This window comes from Bos grunniens, chromosome 15, assembly GCF_055505025.1.
Source record: "Bos grunniens cultivar Pamir isolate PY7600 chromosome 15, Bosgru_T2T1.0, whole genome shotgun sequence".
NCBI lineage: Eukaryota > Metazoa > Chordata > Mammalia > Artiodactyla > Bovidae > Bos > Bos grunniens.
In genome coordinates, this window is record NC_141179.1 from 54,347,785 (window position 1) to 54,367,780 (window position 19,996).

A 19,996-nucleotide genomic window follows, 5' to 3' on the forward strand; every position below is an offset into this window, starting at 1 on the left:
TCCGGAAGGCCTATCCTACTTCCTTCCCAGACAAACACCCACCACCACCTCCCACCCCTGTTGCTTAGGCAGATTTGTTGTGAAAGTCATGAGCCTCACCCCACTCTCCTCTCTGTTTCACGGAGTTAAGTAGCCAGAGTTGTCTCTAAGCTCTATCTTCAGTTCCTTTTCTCTTTCTTCCTCACTTCTTGAATCACTGAAATCTGGCTTTTGTGCCTCTTTCACTCCTCTGCCCAAAGTCACCAGAGAGTGTGTTAGTCACTCAGTTGTGTCCAGTTCTTTGCAACCCCATGGACTATAGCCCTCCAGGCTCCTCTGTCCATGGAATTTCCCAGATAAGAATACTGGAGTGGGTTGTCATTTCCTTCTCCAGGGGATCTTCCCAACGCAGGGATTGAACCTGGGTCTCTCTCACTGCAGGCAGATTCTTTACAGTCTGAGCCACCAGCAAAGCCAATGTCACCAGTCTAAGTGTGTGTGTTAGTCGCTCAGTTGTGTCTGACTCTTTGTGACCCCATGGACTGCCCAGCAGGCTCCTCTGTCCACAGAATTCTCCGGGCAAGAGTACTAGAGTGGGTAGCCATTCCATTCTCCAGGGGATCTTCCTGACCCAGGGATTGAACCCAGGTCTCCCACATTGAAGGTGGATTCTTTACTATCTGAGCCACCAGGGAAGCCCGCCCATCCCAAGTACAGATACTAACTGTAGATTTCATTGTGTGCAGGCGTGGCACAAGGGTTATGTATATATTATCTGGTTTATAGCTCTGGCCAAATAAAATTCTTTAATTTTATCATCTGCACTTTCTCTCAAGTCTTCATATCCCATAGTCAAAGACATCACTATTAACATATAGATTTAGGTTCCAAGTCTAGGCAATTTTTATTACCGTCTTTATTACCATCTTTCTCATTCTCCACTCATCTAACTCATTAGCGGGTTTTCCTGACTCAAAAACAAAAGGAAACCAAGTTACTGGGTTCTCAATGTCTAGTACAAATGATACTATTTTAAGCTGCTATCATCCCTCACTCAAAAATCTCCAAGAAAATGTAAGCCACATTTGGACAGGCTCCCTGTGTTATTGATCACAGCTGTATCTGCAGAACAATGCCAGGCCCCTACTAGGCTTTTGCTAACTATATCCTGAATGAATGCATGTTGCAACAAACATTTGAAGTGGGTTGCTATTACTATCAGAGAAGGCAATGGCACCCCACTCCAGTACTTTTGCCTGGAAAATCCCATGGACGGAGGAGCCTGGTAGGCTGCAGTCCATGGGGTAGCTAGAGTCAGACACGACTGAGCGACTTCCCTTTCACTTTTCACTTCCATGCATTGGAGAAGGAAATGGCAACCCACTCCAGCGTTCTTGCCTGGAGAATCCCAGGGAAGGAGGAGCCTGGTGGGCTGCCGTCTATGGGGTCGCACAGAGTCGGACACGACTGAAGCGACTTAACAGCAACAACTATTACTATATCCATCTTACAGATGGGGAACAGGCTTGCAGTGGTTAAGCAATTTACCTAAGTTCACACAACAAATATCAAAACCAGGATTCAAATCCAGGGTCCCACTCTAGTGCCAGCTCCATTATTCACTGTGCTGCTGTACTGAAATACACAGCTTATACGGAAGGATTTTTTTTAAGCTGATGTTAGGAAAAATTTTATTTGAAATCCCCCAATTCTTGAGAATAGAGTTCACGCGCACCTTCACGCAAACTTTGTGGGCACTGCATAGTTTGGCTTCTTCCTTCCTCTCATCTCTCCTCGTGTCCTTTTCTCCCAACATTTCAACTATAATGAAAACTATTCTCTTCTCAGCAAACACCCCCTCTCTCATTCATTCTAGAAAACTTTCCCTAATTTCTCAATTCTGAGAGATTATAACATGCAGTACTTTATCCCAGCTGGCAGGACTTGACTAAAATATTTATTTGTCTTTATTGTTCACTGCTGTGTCCTAGTGCCTAGGAAGTGGCTGGAAATAGGCTAGGTACCTAATTAATATTCATTGACTAAATGTGTGACAGGGCAAGGATTATTTTATCAGTTTACGGGTGGAAAGACCGCGACTCCTATAGAGGTGAGGTTCCTTGCGGTGCATCAGCCACGAACTGGCAGAGCCTGGATTCGACACTAGGGTTCTATAGACAGCCGTTCTAGACCACGCCTACGCTCCTCATTCCTCACTTCCGTCAGCTCCTGTTAGCTCCACCTACTTCAGCCTACGCCGTCTCCGAGACTAGTTTGACCCTCGAGCGGCCGCCGTAGCGCGTCGCCTTCGTTGCCGTGGGAAACGACCCGGGACCTGGGAGGGGAAAAAAGACGTTTCCCGCCGGCGGGAGCTGCGGTTGTGGCGGCTAGGGGAGCTCAGCTGCGGCGGAGCACAACGCCGCGGCACCATGGCGGACCAGTTCTATCTGGAAAATATAGACGAGTTCGTGACGGACCAGAACAAGATCGTGAGGAGCTAGGACTGGGGAATGCGGGCATGCGACTGGGGTTTTGGGCCCAGCGAGGGCGGCGGGGGCCTTGATCCCTCTGCGTGTTCCCGCATGGGGCTGGTCCAGTGGAGACGGTCCCCACTCCTGGTGCCCCACGCAGGGCGAGGACTCCTGCCCCACCGGCAGATCCAGGTTCCTCGGGTGGGCGTGCTCGGCTCTGCGCAGACCAAGGGCCATGGAGGTCGGGCGGGGAGGGAGGAGCATTAATTGATGTTGTTTCTAAGGCGTCTCTACACGTTTCTGGCAAGGTGGTTGGCGTTTGAAGTCTCAAGTTTACAGTTGAGGAAATTGTGTTTTGACCGGGTTAAGTAACAAGTTGTTTAATCTTACCATCAGTTGGTTTCGTTTTCCTCGAAGTTTGTTAGTGGTTCAGGCTTGACCTGCCTCACAGGGTTGAAGTAAAGATCAAGTGAGACGATGGATGTGAGAGCGTTTCGCACATCGTAATGATTGAGTGCCTACTGTGAGCTTTGGATATACATTATTGCTTTTACTTTTTACAGTGACCCATAGAGGTCGGCGGAAGTAGCCTTAGAAAAGGTAGTTGAAGCAGAGGGGCCAAATAACTTGTGGTTAGTAAGGGATAACCCGCCTGCAGAAGACCTAGGTTTGATCCTTGGGTTGGGAAGATCTGGGAGAAGGGAATGGCAACCCACTCCAGTATTTTTGCCTGGAGAATTCCATGGACAGCGGAGCCTGCTGGGCTGTAGTCCATGGGGTCACAAAGAGTAGGACACGACTGAGAGACTAACACACACACACACAAGGGGTAATCAGTTTTCCAGTCTATGTCTGTTCTGCTCGTGCTTTCCTCTACATCACACTGCCTTTGCCCAACCTGTGCTAAGTCTTCTAATTACTGGAAACTCAGCGTTTAGAATCGGAAGACTTTGAGGGGAGGGTGACAGGTTACAAGGAAGTGGCAAATGACAGTTCAAGGAAGGATGGAAGGAAGAGCAAAGCTTGATGCCAGTAATTCCCAGTCTAACCTCTGATAGAGTATTCATCCACTTCACTCATTCATTCCCTGACCCCTGCACCACCTGTGCCCTTTAATATTTATGTGGCTGCAACTTTCTTCGGAAGTTTCTGAGTTGTACACTCCAAAGTAACAAGTTTCTGAGTGAGTTTGAGGATAGTTTTTGGTGGTGGCCCCATAAAAAGAGAGAAATGTGGAAAGAAGGACCAGGGTGAAACAGGGAGTGTAAGGAAATTGAGAGCTTTTTCTGTGTATATTCAACCTTTTTAGATTCTTGCATTATTCTGTGATACAGACTTCTTTGTAAAATAAATGTCTGAGTCCTGCCTGCCCAGATGGATGGTTCTTGGCAAAACTAGGGTGGCATTTAATGTAATTTATAAGGCGTAATCGCCTTAGAATCCTTAGGAGCCCTTTGGGCTGACCTACACTCTGCAGTCATCTAATAAAAATTTTTTAAAAATTCCTTCTTACAGGTGACATACAAATGGCTGAGCTATACACTAGGAGTTCATGTTAATCAGGCCAAACAGTAAGTACAATTGATTACTAACTTTAATCAGATTGGAACTTTTTGTTTTGTTTGTTGTTAGCTTTACAGAGAGTCTCTTGATTAGAACTCCCCACCCCGTCTTCCCCCACCCAGGGAAATGGGAAAGCATAGTGTTTCTATTGCCTTTTACGGTTTTTGTTTATTAGTTAAGAGATGAGTGGACTTGCATACAAATGTGTGGTGATATGTTTATTGTATTTATTTGTAGCCTTGCCTTCTGGTTAATCACTTTGTTATTTCAAAAAATTTATTAAATGGGCTAGCCAGTTCTGTTTAGATCTCAGATTTCTATGTCTGTTATGTAAAACATCTTTGCATTTTCACATGTGCTTCTTAGGCCTGTTTCTGGGTGTTATTGAAATACTTCCATAATGAGGTCAACAGGTGTTTGACACAGGCTATATAACAGTATAAGACAGGGGAGAACACTTAAGAGAAACTAAAAAGGGAGGGTTTAGGATGGCACAGAGAGTATCAGTCTTCTTAAATTTTGCCCTATCACCTTCCTTGCTGAAACTTGTAGTCCAACTTGGAACCAAAATGGAAAAGGCAGGCTTTTGGATTAACTTCAAAGTTTCTTCACCTGCAAATGTCCAGTGGGTAGGAATTGGTGAATAGACTGAGAGCCCATATATTGAGTTAAATACTCATTTCATTTGCTTTATTCCTGATGGTGGTCTGATTTTTCCCTATTCCTTGAATCATAGGAACATTCTGTGAGTCTTAGAAAAATCTTTGATCTCTAGAATGGCTTGTTGTTTGACAGATTTAGGAGTTTATTTTATGATAGATCACAGTTTTTTTTATTCTTAATGACAGAAGCAAGGAGAAAAATCTCCCATTCATAGTAAAAGCTACAACTAGGAATTCAGTCTTTATGTGTAATGGCAAGCCCCAGCCTCGTGTCCTGTCTCATGTGCATACATGTGCCCACCGCCCTCAGGTGCTTGCACTTAGGCCATGGTGGAACACCCGCTTCAGGGGGCTCCTGGGCCAGCTCTCCTGCCTGTGAAACTGAGGTCAAACTAGCTGAGAGTTTTAAGCGGGGAGGAGGGTCTACTTTACCTAAGGTACAGGTAGAAACTTGATTTCTAGACCCGTGCCCCACTCCCCCACTCCAGTCCCAGCAGGTATTTGAGGTCCACGTCCCTCTTCAGCTCCTCAGCACAACAGTTAAGTATTTACAGAGCTTCTAGGAGTTTTATTTAGTTATTTTTGGCTGCGTTGGGTCCTCATTGCTGGCGCGTGGGCTTTCTCGAGTGGGAGCTACTCTCTGGTTGCAGTGCACAGGCTTCTCACTGCTGTGGCTTCTCTCGTTGTGGAGCCAGGGCTCTAGAGCATGAGGGCTTCAGTAGCTGTGACATGCAGGCTAAATTGCTCCATAGCATGTGCAGTCTTCCCAAACCAGAGATCAAACCTGTGTCCCCTGCAGTGGTAGATGGATTCTTAATTGCTAGACCACCAAGGAAGTCCCCTAGTTTTGACTGAGATGTTTATGCCTTCAAGACTTAAAACTCTTGGCTCAGGGCTAGGTTTATACTGATTTTGACTATTTGAGATTGCTCTTGCTAAGACTAGTCCAGACCCAAACCTAGCATGTTAGGTAACTTTAGGACTGGATACCCGTAAGAGTAATTGTTTGTTACGGTTATGAGTGTTTAAATATGGAGTGAGGTAATTGTTACTACTAATATATAAGCCTATTGAGATTAAAGGTGCATACTGAGGACTGGAGATGAAATAAAGTTGCCTGGAATTTTACTGTCAGTTCAGTTCAGTCGCTCAGTCGTGTCCGACTCTTTGCGACCCCATGAATCGCAGCACGCCAGGCCTCCCTGTCCATCACAAACTCTCGGAGGTCACCCAAACTCGTGTCCATCGAGTCAGTGATGCCATCCAGCCACCTCATCCTCTGTTGTCCCCTTCTCCTCCTGCCCCCACTCCCTCCCAGCATCAGCGTCTTTTCCAATGAGTCAACTCTTTGCATGAGGTGGAATTTTACTGTAGCTACCCTTATTTCCTATAAGTTTTATGGAATTAATACACACGTCTAGCCCTTGCCTGTCTACCAACTTTATCCCATAGCACCTTCTACCTCACTTATATTCTAGCCATATTTACCTTTCTGTTCCTTAGATATGCCAAGCCCGTTCTCACCCAAGGAAATTTGTACCATTCTCTCTGCCTGGAATGCTGTTCTCACAGCTGTCCTCACTGTGCACAGTTCAGCTCAAATTTCACACATTACTTCGTGTAACAGCTCTTTCCTAATGCTTTACTCCTCTCTCTGTCTCTCTTAATTTTTTTTTCATAGTTATTTTTTAAAAGCTTTCTTTAGATGTATTTCAAATATCATATGGTTCACCTATTTAGACTGTACAGCTCATTGGTTTTTAATATATTTACAGAGTTGTGCAGTCAGCATTATAGTTAATTTGAGAAGATATTCATCACCCCAGAAAAGAAACCCTGTATCCATTAGCAGTCCTTCATCATTCCTGCCTCCCAACCCCCCAGCATCAGGCAACCACTAATACACTTTCTTTCTATAGAAATTTGCCTATCCTGGACATTTCATATAAATGGGGTCATATAATAAGCAATCTTGTGTATCTAATTCCCTCCAGTTAGCATATCTCCGAGGTTTGTCTATGTTAAAGCATGTGTCAGTACTTCATTCATTTTTGTGGTTGAATAATATTCCATTTATGGTGTAAGTTCTCTAGGGCTGCCAGAACAGAATACTACAAACAGGTGGCTTGAAACAACAGAAATTTATTGTCTCAGTTCTGGAGGCTTAAAGTCCAAAATTAAGATGTTGGCCAGGCCATGTTCCTTCTGAAACTTGTACAGAAAAATCCTTCCCTGCTTCTTCTTAGCTTCTGGTGGTTTACTTCTGGTGGTTTGCATTCCTTGGTTTGTAGCTGTGTAACCCCACTGTCTGCCTTCATAGTCACTTGGCATTCTTCCTGTGTGTCTGTCTCTTCACATAGCCATCTTATAAGGATACAGTCGTAGATGAGGAGCCCACCCTACTCCACTATGACCTGTCTTAACTAATTACATCTGCAAAGGCCCTGTTTCCAAATCGGGTCATACTCTGAGATACTGGTGGTTAGGAGGTCAACATATCTTTTTTGGGGGACACAGATCAACCCATAACATATAGATATACAACATTTTATTTGTCCATTCATCAACGGATGGACATTTGGGTTGTTTCCACATTTGGGGCTTTAATAAATAATGCTACAGTGAACATTTGTGTACAAGTTTTTGTGTAGACATGTTTTCAGTTCTCTTGGTATACACCTAAGATTGGAATTTCTGGGTCATATGTAACATTTTGAGGAGCTGTTTTTCAGAGTGACTACACTGTTTTACAATCCCACCAACAAAGTATGAGGTTCTACTTTCTCAACATTCTTGTCAACTTTTTCTACCATCTGTCTTTTAATTTTAGCCATCCTAGTGAGTATGAAGTTTTATCATTATGTTTTTGATTTGCATTTCTGTAATGGCTAATATTTTAGCTAATGGCACGTGTTTTCCTGTGCTCATTGACCATATGTGTATCTTCTTTGGAGAAATACATGTTCAGATCCTTTACCCATTTTTTTCCATGGGTTTTTTTTGTCTTTACTATTATTGAATTGTGAGAGTTCTTTATGTAATCAAGTCCGGATTTGTTTATTTATTTGACTGTGCTGGGTCTTAACTGTAGCGTGAGGGATCCTTTTTGGTTGTGTCGTGTGGGGTGTTTTTAGTTGCAGCATGTGATCTTCTAGTTGCGGTATGCAACCTCTTAGTTGCTGCATATGAGATTGAACCCTGGCCTCCTGCATTGGGAGTGCTGTGTGTTAGGCACTGAACCACCAGGGAAGTCCCTCTACATAATTCTAGAAACAGTGTCCTGATCAGATAATGATTTCACCCATTCTGTGGGTTGTCTTTGCACTTTCTTGATGGTGTCCTGTGAAGCAAAGAAGTTCTTATTATTGATAGTGTCTAATTTTTTTTCTTCTGTTGTGCTTTTTATATTGTATCTAAGGCATAGTCTAACCCAAGTAAATCATGAAGATTTAATTCTGTTTTCTTGTGAGAGTTCTGTAGTCTTAGCTCTTAAATCAGTAATTATCACTTTAACATTTCTACGTATTTTGTTCTTATTATACTTCCTCACAGTAAGAGTACACTGTAGTTTTCAAATTAGATGTTGGTTCAAGGTAACTTATGAATGAAGCCCTAAAATGTGTATAGGCATACCTTATATTATTGTACTCTTCTTTATTACATTTTGCAGACACTACATTTTCTTTCTTTCTTTCTTTCTTTACAAATTGAAGGTTTGTGGTACCCTGAGTTGAGCAAGTCTATGAGTGCCATTTTTCCAATAGCGTTCGCCTGTTTCTTGTCTCCGTGTCACATTTTGGTAATTCTCATCATGTTTCAAACCTTCCATCAGCGAGAAGAATTGTGACTTGCTAAAGGCTCAGAGGATGGCTAGCATTTTTAGCAACAAATTAAAAAAAAACTTACTTGGCCTCATCGGGTCTTAATTTGTGGCATATGGGCTCTTTCATTGTAGCGCTCGGATTCTCCAGTCGTGACGCGCAGGCTTAGTTGCTCTGCAGCATGTAGAATCTTACTTACCCTACCAGGGATCAAACATGTGTCTCTTGCATTGCAAGGCAGATTCTTAACCACTGGACGACCAGGGAAGTCCACAATAAATTATTTTTTAATTAAGGTGTATACATTGTTTTGTAGACATAATGGTGTTACACCCATAATAGACTACAGTATAATGTAAACATAGCTATTATATTCACTGGGAAACCAAAAATTTATTTGCTTTGCTTTATTTTGATATTCACTTCATTGCAGTGGTCTGGAAGTGAACCTACAATATCTCTGGGGTATGCCTATAAATAATAACTTTTTTCAGACATCATTTTGCATATGGTATAAGGAAAGGGCCCAGTTCATGTGGATATCCAGTGTTCCAGCATTTCATAATTCTTATTTCCAGCTGACATGTTCTCACTTATTGTATGCCCTCCTTCCACTAGAATATAAACTCCATGAGGCAGGGAACATGTTTATCAGGCTCCTCACTGTTCCAGTTACTGTTGCTTTGTAACAAATTGCCCCCAGATTTAGCAGCTTGAAACAACCATTTTATTATGTTCATAGATTCTTCTGATTTGGAACTTGGGCACGGTGCAATGAGAATGGTTGTCTCTGTTCCATAATGTCTGGTGCCTCAGCTGAGAGGCATCAGTGACTGAAGCCTGATCATGTGTAGATTTATTCTACACATGTAAAGATTTATTCTCATGTCTGGCAGTTGTTGCTGGCTGTCAGCTGGGACTTCAGTGGGGGCTATTGACCAGTCATTGTGTGTGACCTGTTTATATGGCCTGGGCTTCTTAAGAGCATATTTTCAGGTAGTGAGGCCTTACCCAGCAATTCACGGCTGTAAATACGCACATTCCAGTGCAAGGCAGAAGCTGATTGCCTTTTCTTACTGGCCTCAGAAGTCAAGCAGTGTTGTGTCTGCTTCATTCTTTTGGTTACATTTAATCTCTAGCCTTCCCAGATGCAAGGGGAGAGGATGACTCCACCTGTCTATGGGAGAATGAAGAAGAGCATGCAGGATGGGAGATGTTGTGGCAGCCATCTTTGGAAAATACAGTCTGCCACAATTATTGTATCTTCACACCATGCTCATAATATTGTTCAGTCACTAAGTCATGTCCAACTCTTTGCATCCCCATGGACTGCAGCACACCAGGCTCCTCTGTCCTCCACCGTCTCCTGGCATTTATTTGCTCAGACCATGTCCGCTGGGTCAGTGATGCTATCTAACCATCTCATCATCTGCCACACCCTTTTCCTTTTGCCTTCCATCTTTCCCAGCTCATAATAGGTGCCAGTGAATATTTGTTGAGTGAGTTCTGGGCACTATGGTAGATATTTTCACAAATGTTTATCTCATGTAATCTTTATAATAATCCAATATAATGGGTGTTATCAATCTCTTTTAACACATGGGAAAACAGAGACTTAGAGTGTCCTGGCATCCTTTTTTCTCTTATCTATAGTGAGAGCATTTAACTTATCATTGTTGGCACTGAGGGCAGTGACTGGGCATGGTTGTTGCTGTTTGCATGGGTTCAATAAGAAATATTGTTTCAGGTTTTACTACATTTTTAGCATTATTCTAGGCTCTGTTATAAAGCAGCAAACTTGACAGACAAGGTCTTTCCCATCATTGACTTAAGATAATTTCAGGCTATAAAAATGCTGTGAAGGAATTAGATTAGGGAAGATAATATAGGCTATACACCTTATATATCTTAGGGAAAATTATGGGTGGAACTGATCAGGAGAGATGAAAGGTATATAGTTAATCATGTGGGTAGTAAGTGCATCTTGTAGGAAATCATATTTATTATCATTCATATTTAAGAATATTTTGCGTGTTTTGTTGCTGAGATTTTGACATAATCAAATTAGATGAACATGTTTTAGAGATTCAAAAGACATTCAGAAAATTTTAAAGAGGTTGTGCAGTGTTGACCATCTTGTTAATATAACAGATACTATATTATGTGATAGATGTAATAAAACAACCGGTTGATCCGGTGAGACGGTGCACAGAGGACAATGACTGTAATGATGCGAGCGAGACTATGAGTTGTTGATAAAAGACTGCATTTCACCAGCAAGCTGAGAGCATCTTGGTATAGTCCCTGCCTACCATTTCTTCCGCTAGGATGGTCCTAACTAGCATAAATAAACCAAAATGTTCATGACTCTGTGTTCCTCATCTTTCCTAACATAATTGCTGCATGGAAGGAAATACTAAAGAGAACAGGAGATAGAAATCAACAAAAATGCTGATTTTTTTCCCCCCCTCAGGGTGTTTATAGTCTAGTGGGGATGGCAGATATTAAACAATTAGAATACAGTGTGGTAAGTGCTATAATAACAGATGTGGGATAGTTCCTGTTAGAACTTAGAAAGCAAGGCTGCCCTGCTTGCTTAGCAGTGTTAGGGAAGGCTTCACATAGGAGATAATACCTGAGCTGCTGTCTTGATGAGGAATTAGGTAGATGAGGTCTGAGCAGAAGGCAGAAGGAAGGGCATACAAAAGAGCTAGGAGAACTTCAGAGTGTTTCATAAGGCTGAAAATAGTGTGAGTATGGGAGAATGGTGAGAAATACAGGGGCCAGACGAAGAAAAGTCTTACATGTCACTGATGGACCTGTGGCTCCTTAGGGGATAGGGCGCTACTGAAAACTTTTGAACAAAGAGTAATACTTCAGATAAGAATAACCAGCTACCTTTTCAACAGCACTTAATGGCTAATGGGCATCTAAGATTTAACACGCCCCAAAACATTGGAAGGACTGATGTTGAAGCTGAAACTCCCATACTTTGGCCACCTGATGCGAAGAGCTGACTCATTTGAAAAGACCCTGATGCTGGGGAAGATTGAGAGCAGGAGCAGAAGGGGACGACAGAGGATGAGATGGTTGGATGGCATCACCAACTCAATGGACATGGGTTTGGGTAGACTCCGGGAGTTGGTGATGGACAGGGAGGCCTGGCGTGCTGCGGTTCATGGGGTCGCAAAGAATCAGACATGACTGCGCGACTGAACTGAACTGAATTGAACTGAAAACTTAATTCCTAATTATTTTCCACTCACCCCCACCATCACCTCCTTCTGCTTTTCTCCATCTCAGTGAATGACAACTTCATTCTTTGAGTTGCTTAGTCCAGTCATCCTTGATTTCTGTTTCTCTCATACCTCACAATCAGTCCATCAGCAAATCCTGTTGTTTCTTCCTTTAAGATGTACCCAGAATTCATCCACTAATTACTACCATCCTAGTCTGAGCCACCGTCATCTCTAGCCTGAATTACTGCAGTAGCCTTGTAACTGGTCTTCCTGCTTCCTTCCTTGCTTCTTAATAGTATATTCTCCACACAGCAGTCAGAAATCCTCCTAAAAAGTGAGATCATGTTATTTGTGCTCTAAACCTTCTAATGACTTCCTTCCTAATGGGCCACAAAGCCCTACATGTCTCGTGCTTGGCTCTCTTCTTTCCTTCTTCCTTATTCAGCACACTTACCTTTTCTGTTCCTTGCACCTTGCTTACGTTCTTGCCTCAGAACCTTCAAATTTGTTTTTTCTGCCTAAAATATTCTTTGCTGAGATATCCACATTGATGGCTCTGTAACTTCCCACAGGGCTCTGTTCATGAGGCCTTCCCTAATCTTATATAAATAGCAAAACTTCTTAGACACTCTATTCTTCTAGTCTTTTTTCTCCCTGTAGATTTACTACCATCTGACTTCTTGTTTGCTTATTATTTGTCTCTCTTTTCTGCAGTACAAACTCTAAATGGGTAAGCACTTTGACTGCTTTGTTCACTATTCTATCCCCAAGGCATAGAGTATGAAGTAGCCACCCAGTTAAGTTTTGTTGACAGATGACTTGACTTGCATTTCTAAAACTTCACCTTGGCAGCTTTGTGGATAATGAAGGGGAAGGGGGTGTGACGAAGGCATTGACACTTGGAATTAAAATAGTCCAGTCAAGGGATTTGGAGGGCAGGGAGTCAAGAATTACTTGGGAGGTAAAACTGACAAGATTTGGCACCTCACCAGACTGGGAGAAGTGAGGGATAATGACTCCCAGATTTCTGGCTTGGATGGTTTGAGCAGATGATGTTGTTGGGAATAAATGAAGCCAGGAGATGAATGAAATGGGTCAAGGAGAGTATGTTGTAAGGTGACCAGTCATCCTTGGTGTGCCCAAGACTGTTGGTTTTAGCACTAAAAGTCCATGTCAGGAAATACCTCAGATCCAGGCAAACCCAGATGATTGCTCACTCTAATATAGACTGAAAAGGTAGCTGAAGACAACCCCAGCAGTACAGAAGAGGAGGAGGAAGTCAAGTCTGTGCAGGAAGTAGAGCAGAGCCAATTCAAGAGTGGCAGGAGATGAGTGAGGCATTGGATCAAGGAAGCTAAGAGCTCAGTCCACAGTGTAGGTTGAGTTTCTCTTGGAACTTTTGTTTCTAGCCATCCTTGGCAGACGTATGACATATTATAGAGGCTTGGTAAATGTTTCTTGAAATAGCAACACAAATGATGTCTCTTTCCTTGAAGTTAAACTGTAAGTTATTGAGGGGAGTCAACTTCTGATGCTAATCAGATCGTATGGATAAAAACGAATTTAGGGAATGTTACTAAAAGCAACATTATTTCTATAGTGACTATTTGGCAGTCTTAGGTTAATGAATACTGGGGCAGTGTGAGTAAACTGTTACTTTGTGGTTTTGAAACAACATTGATTCTGAGTGATCCTAAAATTGGAATTTCAGAGCAGGGCCCTTGTGATCATCTACAAGATGGTTCTTAATGTTTTGGAGTAATCCTTCTGCAAATCTGTTGAAAACCTTGAACTATCTCTACCCTCTCCCCGCCTCCTTCCCCTTGCAAAATACACATTTTGCTTACAATATTGAGGGGTGAAGGATTATGGATCCCAGGGTAAAAGAAGTGCCAATCTCATACAGCCCTCTGTAATTATACCTCAGGATATAAAGAAGCCTAGAAAAACTATTTTATCTAGGGTCACATGGCTAGATAGTGACTGAACTTATTCTTGATTGATGATTCTAGCCATTTTATGTCTTTACTTCTTTTAATGCAAGCTCAGTCTCACTTGACCGATTATTAGATTTCTTTTATTTCAGTTGTTTGGTCACTCACTGTGCTGGCTTTATACAAGTTGACCCCATCCCCTGTGTTCCATTCGTTCTTTTTTAATTCTTTGTCTATGAACAGAGCAAAAATATTCTGTATAATGTTTGATGGACTGTCAGATTTACTATTTACTAACTTTTAAGTCATGAATTAAGAGTCGGTGAGGTAAACGTTCGCTAATGACTTACTTGTGCATTTTGTTTGTAACAGGATGCTCTATGATTACGTTGAAAGGAAGCGAAAGGAAAATTCAGGAGCCCAACTGCATGTCACCTATTTAGTGTCTGGCAGTCTCATTCAGAATGGACATTCTGTAAGTTCTCAGAATCTTATAATGAGTTTAAATGTGTTTGAGCTATTAATAGTATTATCTAACATAACACAGGGCAAAAACAACAAGATCCAGTATTATGGAAATTTTAAAAAGCTACTTGAAGACAGTGATTATTTTGAATTTTTAGACTAAACCTAAAACTCTCGAGAAGTTTGGGTAATATCAATACAGAGACTATTATCATCATTGTACAATTTCCCTAGACAACAAGACATTCCAGACTGTTTCTGTTCCTCTTTCTTCCTTTTGAAGCTATATTGGGGACAATGCTGGTTAATTTCCAGCCTGTTCAGATGTCAAGCCACACAGGTGTTCAGCAAATACAATTTTTAAGTGAATTTGATTTTAATTTGAGCTTTCACCCCAGAAGCTCTGCTGAAATAACTCCTTTCCTTCTCCTGTACCAGACTGATTCTTGGGAACTTAATGCCTTCTTTCTTGCTTCCTCCCCAAACTGAGGAACACCTCTTTGGTTCTCACTTCCTAAACCTCACCTGAAGGTTCTTTTGCTCCCATACCACCAGCCCTAGAGAATTTAGCCCAAGGATCAAGATCCTCAGAGAATCACACACAGATGCATGTTTTCCTCTTCTCTTTTGACTTTCCCTGTGACTCATAAGTTCAGAAGCCAGATTTATCCAAATACTTACTGTATTTGGCCTATATCAATAGAGTCTTAAGAATGTGAGATTCCAGACTGGAATGGCAATTTAGTAATTTACAAGGAGAAACAGAACTACGATCAACGCAAAGAAATAGAGGAAAACAATAGAATGGGAAACACTAAAGATCTCTTCAAGAAAATTAGAGATACCAAGGGAACATTTCATGCAAAGATGGGCTCGATAAAGGACAGAAATGGTATGGACCTAACAGAAGCAGAAGATATTAAGAAGAGGTGGCAAGAATACACAAAAGAACTGTACAAAAAAGATCTTCACAACCCAGATAATCACGATGATGTGATCACTGACCTAGAACCAGACATCCTGGAATGTGAAGTCAAGTGGGCCTTAGGAAGCATCACTACAAACAAAGCGAGTGGAGGTGATGGAATCCCAGTTGAGCTATTTCAAATCTTAAAAGATGATGCTGTGAAAGTGCTGCACTCAATATGTCAGCAAATTTGGGAAACTCAGCAGTGGCCACAGGACTGGAAAAGGTGTTTTCATTCCAATCTCAAAGAAAGGCAATGCCAAAGAATGCTCAGACTACCGCCCAATTGTACTTACTCACACGCTAGTAAAGTAATGCTCAAAATTCTCCAAGCCAGGCTTCAGCAATACGTGAATGAACAATGAACTTCCAGATGTTCAAGCTGGTTTTAGAAAAGGCAGAGGAACCAGAGATCAAATTGCCAACATCCACTGGATTATTGAAAAAGCAGGAGAGTTCCAGGAAAACATCTATTTCTGCTTTATTGACTATGCCAAAGCCTTTGACTGTGTTGATCACAATAAACTGTGGAAAATTCTGAAAGAGATGGGCATACCAGACCACCTGACCTGCCTCTTGAGAAACCTGTATGCAGGTCAAGAAGCAACAGTTCGAACTGGACATGAAACAACAGACTGGTTCCAGATAGGAAAAGGAGTACGTCAAGGCTGTATATTGTCACCCTGCTTATTTAACTTATATGCAGAGTACATCATGAGAAACGCTGGGGTGGATGAAGCACAAGCTGGAATCTAGATTTCTGGGAGAAATATCAATAACCTCAGATACGCAGATGACACCACCCTTATGGCAGAAAGTGAAGAAGAACTAAAGAACCTCTTGAAAGTGAAAGAAAGTGAAGTCGCTCAGTCATGTCCAACTCTTTGTGACCTCGTGGACCCCTACCAGGCTCCTCAGTCCATGGAATTTTTCAGGCAAGAGTACTGGAGTGGGTTGCCATTTCCTTCTCCAGGGGATCTTCCCAACCTGGGGATCTAACCCGGGTCTCCTGCGCTGGAGGCAGACGCTTTACTGAGGAGAGTGAAAAAGTTGACTTAAAGCTCAACATTCAGAAAACTAAGATCATGGCATCTGGTCCCATCACTTCATGGCAAATAGATGGGGAAACGGTGGAAACAGTGAGAAACTTTATTTTGGGGGGCTCCAAAATCACTGCAGATGGTGATTGCAGCCATGATATTAAAAGATGCTTACTCCCTGGAAGGAAAGTTATGACCAACCTAGACAGCATATTAAAAAGCAGAGACATTACTTTACTGACAAAGGTCTGTCTAGTCAAGACTATGGTTTTTCCAGTAGTCATGTGTGGATGTGAGAGTTGGACTATAAAGAAAGCTGAACACCGAAGAGTTGATGCTTTTGAAGTGTGGTGTTGGAGAAGACCAGTCCATCCTAAAGGAGATCAGTCCTGGGTGTTCATTGGAAGGACTGATGTTGAAGCTGAAACTCTAATACTTTGGCTACCTGATGCGAAGAGCTGACTCATTTGGAAAGACCCTGATGGTGGGAAAAATTGAGGGCAGGAGGAAAAGGGGACGACGGAGGATGAGATGGCATCACTGACTCAATGGACATGAGTTTGGGTAGGCTCCGGGAGTTGGTAATGGACAGGGAGGCCTGGCATGCTGCAGCTCATGGGGTTGCAAAGAGCCAGACATGACTGAGTGACTCAACTGAACTGAAAGGCTATAAGATACTTATATTCTACTGCTACTGCTAAGTCACTTCAGTCGTGTCCGACTCTGTGCGACCCCATAGACGGCAGCCCACTAGGCTTCCCTGTCCCTGGGATTCTCCAGGCAAGAACACTGGAGTGGGTTGCCATTTCCTTCTCCAATGCATGAAAGTGAAAAGTGAAAGTGAAGTCGCTCAGTCGTGTCCGACTCTATCAACCCCATGGACTGGAGCCTACCACGCTCCTCCGTCCATGGGATTTTCTAGGCAAAAGTACTGGAGTGGGGTGCCATTGCCTTCTCCAACTTATATTCTATGACTAGCATATTCTTCCAAATAGGAAAAGGAGTACGTCAAGGCTGTATATTGTCACCCTGCTTATTTAACTTCTATGCAGAGTACATCATGAGAAACACTGGGCTGAATGAAGCACAAGCTAGAATCAAGATTGCCGGAAGAAATATCAATAACCTCAGATGTGCAGATGACACCACCCTTATGACAGAAAGTGAAGAGGAACTCAAAAGCCTCTTGATGAAAGTGAAAGAGGAGAGTGAAAAAGTTGGCTTAAAGCTCAACATTCAGAAAACTAAGATCATGGCATCTGGTCCCATCACTTTATGAGAAATAGATGGGGAAACAGTGGAAACAGTGTCAGACTTTATTTTGGGGGGCTCCAGAATCACTGCAGATGGTGACTGCAGCCATGAAATTAAAAGACGCTTACTCCTTGGAAGAAAAGTTATGACCAACCTAGATAGCATATTCAAAAGCAGAGACATTACTTTGCCAACAAAAGTCCGTCTAGTCAAGGCTATGGTTTTTCCAGTGGTCATGTATGGATGTGAGAGTTGGACTGTGAAGAAAGCTGAGCGCCGAAGAGTTGATGCTTTTGAACTGTGGTTTTGAAGACTCTTGAGAGTCCCTTGGACTACAAGGAGATCCAACCAGTCCATTCTGAAGGATATCAGCCCTGGGATTTCTTTGGAAGGAATGATGCTAAAGCTGAAACTCTAGTACTTTGGCCACCTCATGTGAAGAGTTGACTCATTGGAAAAGACTCTGATGCTGGGCGGGATTGGGGCAGGAGGAGAAGGGGACGACAGAGGATGAGATGGTTGGATGGCATCACCAACTCGATGGATGTGAGTTTGAGTGAACTCTGGGAATTGGTGATTGACAGGGAGGCCTGGCGTGCTGCAATTCATGGGGTCGCAAGGAGTCGGACACAACTGAGCGACTGAACTGAACTGAGCATATTCTTTCCTTGTTAGTAAACTATTTGGCAAGCCAGATGTTAATTAGATATTTGCAAGTGTAGATGAAATCAGATGTCATTGTATATTAGAAACAAGATTAAGCAGACCTGATTCAAAGATGCGTAGGTTATCTATGGCTTTTTAAACAGGTAAGTAATTTTATTTTTCCAGTGATTATTATTATTGTAAAATTGCTTAATAATACATAGAAAGTAGAAATCTCCTTCTAATCTCATCCTGCCGAGTCTTCCAAAGGATTATTTGAATGTTTCAAAGGAAATGTTCGGTTGATTCTTTTTGTGATGTTAGAGGTTGTTGGCCTGATCCATTTTTTATTAGGTTCCCCGTTAGCTTGTCATGTGATGATTTTAGCTGAGATTGATTTTTATCATTACCTTGATCATTAGTTCTCCAGGAGTTACAAAATGGTGATGTTTTAATTCTGTCATTCCTTCTGGATTTACTGACTGAAATGTTTCTATGAAGAGGAACTTTCTCTCATCAACTAGCCATATTTTCCCTTTTTTTTTGATTAACAGCTCAAGGGGCCTGCCCCCAGCCAGGCTCTGGGTTTATGGATGCTGAACTTACGCCTGTTTTGCCCTTAACAGGAACCCACTGAATCAGAGCTCTGTTCTCATTTACATTGTTTTAGCACTGGCATTTCCACCGTGTTGTTTTTCTGCATTTCTAATATCCCCTAAGGCAGCGTTTAAAGATACTAAACTGTCTCAGCTGCCATGTTTTCTCCTGAGGGTACCAATTATTGTTATTAGGGCTCCTTTTACGTAGGTTTGAGTGATTAGTTCCTAATGCTCTTTTTCTCATAAGCTCTGTAATTTTTATTGTACAATTTTGCAGAACATGACATTTTTAAGAATGCTTGTTTTTTTTTTAAGAGAAAATGCATTATGAAGACATACCGATATTCTCAGTTCAAACTTACAATTACATTTTTAAAAAACTTACTCAATTTTATATTACTCTTTTTTTCTTATGTTGTAAACTTTGGTTGTCCTAACATTAAAAGGAATATGTATTTGCTTTAGCCAGATACATGAGATTTAGAAAAGCAAAACCAATAATTTTACTAACAATATGATGACTAAAGGCAGTTTAAGGTTTGTAAGTGATCCTGAGCATTACTCTGGCTCAGTAGTATTTGCAGAAGTATTTCTCATTCCTTATTACAGCCACATGATCCTACATTGATGGATATACCTTAGTTTATTCAGCAGTCCCTTACTGATAGTTATTTGAGTTATTTACAGTCTGATTAGTACATACAGTGCCACAGTGAATAGCTCAATGTGTATGTGCTTTATGTTTTTGCCAGAGTGTTTTAGGGTTATGTCCCTAGAGGTAGGCTATATATGAACTTTGATGAATATTGCCAAATACCTCTCCATTTTCCATTCCTACCAGCAATGTATGAGAGCACCTGTTTCTACACAGCACATGTCCTGTTTCAGCATCATCTGCATTTCTCTTCTGTGAACTGTGTCTTCATACTTCTTGCCTATTTTCTAAAGGATTGTTAGTCTTTGTTTTCTCTGTTTTAGAAGCTGTATGGTAGCCCTTTGTGATATAAGTTGTAGATATTTTTCCCACTTGACCATTTGTCTTTTTAATTAAAATTGTTGTTTTTTTGTTAACCAAAAATGATTTGTTAGTTTTTATGGATAATTTCAGTTACTTCTGGTTTTGAATTGCAGTCAAGAAACTTTTCTGTATTCTCAGGTTATATTAGTTTTTAGAAGAATTCACCCTTATTTTCTTGTGCATATATGGTTTAATTCTTTACTTTTAGATCTCTGATCCATTTAGAATGAATTTTTTTTGCATGGTATAAGACAGATCCAATTTTTAACTGGTTCCATATGATTATACAATAATTCTCATTATGTTACTTACTGAAAATTCCTCTTCTCCTTGCAGTAG

At 41.7% G+C, this 19,996-nt stretch overlaps 1 protein-coding gene across 5 annotated transcripts in view; it reads left to right on the forward strand.

Moving 5' to 3' along the window:
• Positions 1 to 1,997: 1,997 nt before the first annotated feature.
• The window catches only part of POLD3 (DNA polymerase delta 3, accessory subunit), a 44,739-nt gene continuing 26,740 nt past the window's right edge, over positions 1,998 to 19,996 (forward strand). The window contains exons 1-3 of one of the 5 annotated variants that reach the window (XM_086340794.1): positions 1,998 to 2,089; positions 3,966 to 4,021; positions 14,042 to 14,144. In XM_086340794.1, coding sequence (XP_086196920.1) covers positions 14,043 to 14,144 — 102 coding nt within the window. In that variant the 5' untranslated portion in view covers positions 1,998 to 2,089; positions 3,966 to 4,021; position 14,042. Of the gene's footprint in view, positions 2,090 to 2,300; positions 2,652 to 2,747; positions 2,814 to 3,965; positions 4,022 to 14,041; positions 14,145 to 19,996 lie in introns of those variants that run through there. The other 4 variants (XM_086340790.1, XM_086340791.1, XM_086340793.1 and 1 more) reach the window with 4 other exon arrangements.